This window comes from Halyomorpha halys, unplaced genomic scaffold, assembly GCF_000696795.3.
Source record: "Halyomorpha halys isolate HHAL.00 unplaced genomic scaffold, Hhal_1.1 Scaffold56.1, whole genome shotgun sequence".
NCBI classification, from domain to species: Eukaryota; Metazoa; Arthropoda; class Insecta; order Hemiptera; family Pentatomidae; genus Halyomorpha; species Halyomorpha halys.
In genome coordinates, this window is record NW_027115012.1 from 627542 (window position 1) to 634200 (window position 6659).

Consider the following 6659-nt stretch of genomic DNA (forward strand, 5'->3'; position numbering starts at 1 on the left):
TAATTTAAAAAAAAATTAAATTAATGATAATATACTGGGGAAACATATATTATCATATTAAAATAATATATATATTTATAGGAACGTAATAAAGTAAATGTGACTAGATAAACTTATGAGATATTTTCATAAATAATACCTTTGTCATATATGGTAACTTTATAATTTCTGAATTATTAAGTGGCAATAGGCGCGGGAGCGTTAGTACAGATATTATTGGTACTTTAAACCCCTATTATAATATTTACTAAATGAAAACATTTGTTTCTAGGTGTTACAGGCTGCTTCTTAATAGACTGTCCTATGGCTTTCGGCAACTGCAGCGCTAAGTGGGTGGGCTACCAGTTCTACGACAGGTATAATAATTATTCTAGTATCATTTTAATTACTATAATTTGTAACTATAATACATTACAATTTATTGTAATTCAGGAAACACGCAGAATATGGCCAGTATGTGGAGGTTACTGCAACTGAGAACAACCTCAATGAGGCTGGTTTCGACTGGAACAAACCCGTGACTGTTATCATCCCGGGCTACGCAGAGACTACTCATAGATTCGAAATGATAGCTCTTAAACGCGGTAAAGAAGACCTGTAAATGTTATTTTTATGTGCATTACTATTATTATTACACTAAAGGGATGGGAAATCCTTCCTCACATCAACCCGTTTGGATCTTTCACTTGGAGTTATCCCTAACCCCTAAGACCTCTTAGATGTTTCAAACGAAGCCCATTAGGTCTTTGGGGTTAGTGATATCTTAAGGTTTAATTATTACCTGGTTTATTGTAATATGTAAAAGACATGGGCTTCCCATTCACATAGAATATGCTCAGCCTTACCTTTGTAGTGACCATGCTACTATTTGTCACCGCTCAAGCTGCCGATTTACCTTTACGTACTGACGCGACAGTTGTCAAGCAAACATCATATATTGAAATGTCTATTTCATGTAAATATTTTGATCGTACAAATTAATAACTATGATATATATTGTAGTATCCTAAAATGTATTATTAGAATTAATAAATATTGCAATAGAATCTTCTGATCTTCTAAAAAATGACGTCTTATACATAGCATTTCTCCATAACGTCTGATAGACCCAGAGAATTAAAATAACGCAATTTGAAAGTAAAAATGTGAATTTTCCCTTCAGGGAATTCTCCTCCTAAGATAGTAGTGGATAAGTACATGCAATTTTGGAAACAGCTATTAGACTATTATTTCACTCTGTCTTTTCTGAATCTCTCCTTCTTCCTATACCTATTATTCGTTTCGTAATGACCTACTCTCTAGTTCCCGTAGGACTTGCCAACCCCTTCACGACTGCTAGGCTCGATTCCTACGGGATTAAGTTCCCATTCGAGGATTAACGGCTAGTTCCCGTTAGACTCCTCATTCCATTCATCTCCAAGTCAGCTACCTAGCCTTTATGAACTCGCATTGTCGAATCCTTCTGGTATAGAGTACCTCATATCTTTAATTCGAGTCAAAACCATCTAACCTAACACAACCCCCTCGACAAATGGATTCTCTAAAGAGGAAATTCGAACTTTGATTTATAAAGTTGTGCTAATTGCGCTAAGGGAAAAAAAGGTTCCTTAATATTTTTTGATAATAAAGAATTACGTAAAATACTCGGACTGAAAAAGGACAAGTTAACTAGAGAATTTAGAAGACTACACAACGCCGGGAATTATAATTCAGATGAATAAGACGACAAAGATAGACCTGTAAGGTTGTAAAACTTCGGTATAGACTCCGGTAAACGCCCGAGGTATAGACCAAAACGTAGGTTTGAGCATCAAGATTGATCCTGTAGGTATGGCCAAAATCTAAACATTTATAAGAGTTTTATTGAGGTGTAGATAGTTGACCGTAGATTAATGCTTGAAGAAGTTTGTCGGGGGGTGCGGTCAGCAGTTCTTTGACTTCTTCAAACTTCTTCAAGTATGAGAGTCTTAATAGCTTAATTGCTTTATAATATCATTGTTAATTAGCTTCATATCTGATTTATTCGTTATATCTCCCTTAATAACATGGACACTTATCTATACCAAATTTCATGCTTACATTTATTATTATAATTATTTTTAAATTAAAGAAAATGGTGGGGTGAATTTAATAATTTTTTTTTTTAACTTTTAAGTATTGGAGTTCTATCAATGGGTAGATTCTCCACATATTTGTATCATGTCATTTTATGTCCAATTGCAATTTTACTTGTATATAATTTTATACAATTGTAAATAACTATAAATAAAAATAAACTTTCAAGTGAATATACATGTTTAAAAATTAATTATTCCTTAGAACTTTTGAAGCACAGCGACATGTCAGTGCTGATCATGGACTGGTCGAAACTCACCAATGATTGGTACATCACCGCCGTAATCAATGCTCATTACGCTGGTAGGTGCCTTGCGGATCTCATCAACACTTTGGGCAGGCCATCGGCGGGCCTCCACGTCATTGGGTTCAGTCTTGGAGGGGAAGTGCCAGGAACGGCTGCGACTTTCTTGGCTCCCTACAAGATACCGAGGATCACAGGTAGTCTTCAATTTGATGGTCATAAAATATTTATTACAGCTAATAGATTGAATATTAATATTTCAATTGAGTTATTTCAGCATTCTATACTTCATAGAACGACGATAATTAGTTTATTTTTTAGATAATCAGCTACCATCAGTTATATGTTATATTGTCAACACCATTTTGAAGTAACTAATGAGTAAATTAGAATTTTTCAAATTTGATAGTATTATTAATTCATCAAAAGCATTATTATTTTTTTTTTTCAAGATAAACGCCAAAAATAAAAGAATTGTTTTCGAGGGAGAATTTAAAACAAAATGTTAAGCTCTTTTATGGTTTCCTGAAAAGTAGCTGTACTCACATTTAATAATTTTTGTTTATCCCCTTCTTAGTCATTTCTGACATAAGATTCGAACCGATGCCCTTGTAGATTATTATTTTAATATTATTTATTACCTTTTCTACTATTCTAATAATTTTAAATAATTACTATCAAACTTTTGTCCTCGATATTCACCTTCCTAAACCAGTCGTTTATTCGCTTATAGAATTTAGATAGGAGTAAAAGGGCTTTGCCATCGGAAATGCGGATTCCTCCTATGTGGAATCCTCAAGGATCCCAATCCTTAAGAATTGAAAACTTTCCTTTATTCCTGACATCTCACGCTGTGATCCTATATCCACTTCTTGATAATATGTTTTCAGCCTACCTACTTATATATCCTCTCTGATTAAGAAAGAACTACATTCTTTGAAAATCCTAAATTAACATTCATATTTTGGAATTCCTTACTCTTTTCCTTTCGCAAAGTCTCCTCTCCAACTTCTTTTAAACACAACTTATTTCTCAACCTTTTCAATTACCAATCTTCAGTATCTATGTATAGAATTAGTATATTAATATGTATATAACGTTTGAATATGGACTGACGTTTTGGCTTACTTTGTATACCTTCCTCGAGGTAAAAAGTCTACAAATTAGGCCGAAAAATTCGCATGTAATTCAATAGTAACAAATTCACGTTGTGTTTTAGTTTGTACACACCCCCAGTCTGATTTAATCCACGGTCAATTATTTCAAAATGATTAATCTAGTTAGCATTATTAGTTAAGCTGTAGGTTATAATATTTTTTTAAATATTAATTTAAGGGCTAGACCCAGCTTTTCCCTTTTTCTGGGGATGGATATCGCAGAAGAGGCTGAGTAAAGATGACGCCGAGTTCGTTGACGTGATACATACCAACGCCTTTTTTAAGGGACATGTCTTTCCTCTTGGTCACGTCGATTTTTTCATCAACGGAGGAGTGATCCAACCAGGTTGCAAAGGCGGTATCTACGGTATTTATTTATATCTATTAATTTTTAGTTAAGCACTCATAAAATGTGAATGGTTTTATTATAATTGTATGAATTAATGAGAGGTACAACTGTCGAGGTGTACTACTGTACAACTGTCAAGGTGGATGTGTATGAATACTTAGTTCTAAATCCAATTGAAGATGTAAGGTGCTCAATATTAGAAGGCCTGGACCATGCCAGTTCAGAAGGTCAGGTTAGGAGATGAATTGACCGGATGACTCTTATGGGAATTAGCCATGAATCCTTGCAGAATGGAAACTTCACTCCGTAGGGAACCAGTCTATCGGTCGTGAAGTGGATGAAAAGTCCTACAGGAACTAGTTGTAGGTCCTTGCATGAAGGAAACTTCACTAACCAACAGTCTTGAAGGGGATAAAAAATTATAAATGAAAAGATTTAGGAAGGAGAACAGATTCAGAGAAGGGGGAGTGAAGTAAAAGTGCAATATACATTTCCAAAGAAAATATTAGAATGTATTTTATATTCTGATCTAAACTGTATATTGTTACTCACTGCCTTCTGAGGAGTAGAATTCCCTGAAGTATAAATTGAAACTGTTTTTCAATTTGTGTTTAGTCAACTCAGTGGGATATTAGATGCCATCAAGAGATGCTACCTGTAAGACATTTGCATTTAGCTGATCAGAAGATTCTGTTGTAATCTTTATTGATTCAAATAATAAGTTTAGAAATATTACAATACATAACATGGTTATTAATTAGTACAATCAGAATATTTACAAGAAATATAAATTTTAATTTATGATATTTGCCTAACAACTTAGTAGTTCTCGTTATGGCAGTTAGGTAGCATCAGTCAGTAATGGCTTTAGAGGCTGTAGTAGTTATAATATAGACAAGGATATAGCGGTGTCGCTACATGTCCATAAATACAAGTATACAACCTACTAACTACAAGCACTTATACCCTGAGAACCCAATACCTCATAATCTCTCTCGATCTCCATTGCTTTTGTTCTTCTCTGCATGGCTATAGAACATGACCATCTGGTTCTCATTGCAAATAATTAGTTCTTTTGGCACACTGGAGTGTCCTCTTTATCAAATGGGAAATGTAGGTGCAGAACATTGGTGTTTCTGTGCAGCTTTCCAAGCAGAATCTACAGATTGAAATGATCCATTCAAGACACCCAATAGTTATTGGTCTAGTAGGCACCTTACGTCAAATATGCCAAAAGTGGGAATTGGTTTATTAAGTAGATATTAATGGAGGTTTCCAAAATATAGCCTTATTTTTCTCAAACAGCAATTAATTAAGAACCAATCGATATGCTAAGTTCTCCCAAGGTTACATGACTAAAGTTTAGTATTTATTTACTGAATATTTTTATATTGGATGATAAATAAGTGCATGTTGGTGTACATGTAAGGGTTGGTGTACTATCTCTATTATTCTGTATTAAGCTTCTGAAATGAGATGTGCTGTTTCTGGAATGCATTTGTGTGAATATGTTGTGGTAATATGTAATAATAATTTATATATTACATATAATAACATAATAAAATAATAATAATTTAATTAACTAGGACAAATTATGATATAATTCTTAATTCTTCCAATATTCACAGATATAATTGACTGTTCCCATCTGAGAGCACCACTCTACTTCGCCGAATCCATCAACTCCAAAATTGGCTTCTGGGGGTGTAAAACTTCCTACTTCAAGGCATTTTTTGAAGCGTGCAAGCCTGATGAGCTATCAACCCTTATGGGATATCATGTTGATCAAAAGTAAGAAACTTGATGTTGTATATTTTGATTTTTTAAGTATAAATAAAATATGAAGGAGATGGTTGGGAGTGTGGTCAAAAGGAACAAAATAGTTAACAAGATCACTTGTTTGCTGCCTTTTAAACATGACAGCTCTGATGAAGCCCTGCAAGGTGGGGCGAAACATAGGCAAACAAATACTTGTTAACTACTTTTTGTTCCTTTTGGCCGCAACCCCAACCATCCCCTTTAAAGTTTTAAAAATACGGTTGATCATTAATATATATATAATATAATTAAAATACTGTTAGAAATCGAAACTATAAAATAGTTTTTAAGTAAATAGTCATAATCCAGATATAATAAACAATATTTACTTAAATTAAAAAAAAAAAAGCTAAGTTAGTTAAATTAGAATAATGAGAAATGATAGTTAATATTTTTTCTGATAGGTGGAGATAATTTTGGAATTATTATTTGAATTTGGACAGTTTTATTTACATTAACATAAAAATAAAAAGAAGGTAACGAGATGTGAAAAATATAATAACTATGCTTAAATCGGTAGTAGAAATATCATTCCTGAAACTAAATGAAATATATTATTTCACATTATACTGGAAACTGGAATAAAAAATATAATGTTTGCAAAAACACATTTAGCTATGGAAATGAATAACTGACAGTGAGCAGCAGAAATTGATATAAGAGAAAAATTATAACTGAAGTAAGCTGAGAAATAATGAAAGTATAAAAAAGATCCTAAAAGAAATAGAAATAAATGTCTAAATTTGTTTGAGACCTTAAAAAAAATGGCAGTTCAAAAGAAATTTATTTAGAAAAAGATAAAGAGTAAAAAAAACACTCGGGATAAAGAAATGGAAGAATGTCTAATTGAGCATGGTCTACCAGAACATAATAATTTACAAAGTCATAAAAAATTTAGGTTAAGAAACCCAACCAATATTTTTGTTGGAAATCTCATTAATATATATATATGTATATATATACATATATATATATA

General features: G+C 32.6%; 1 protein-coding gene across 1 annotated transcript in view; it reads left to right on the plus strand.

Moving 5' to 3' along the window:
• Positions 1 to 5656, plus strand: part of LOC106692409 (pancreatic triacylglycerol lipase) — a gene marked incomplete at its 3' end in the record, with an annotated part of 10972 nt that extends 5316 nt beyond the window's left edge. Inside the window, 5 exon segments of the mRNA XM_067052105.1 lie at positions 272 to 356; positions 433 to 584; positions 2320 to 2556; positions 3695 to 3883; positions 5494 to 5656. Of these exon segments, the coding sequence (XP_066908206.1) occupies positions 272 to 356; positions 433 to 584; positions 2320 to 2556; positions 3695 to 3883; positions 5494 to 5656 (826 nt within the window).
• Positions 5657 to 6659: the final 1003 nt, after the last annotated feature.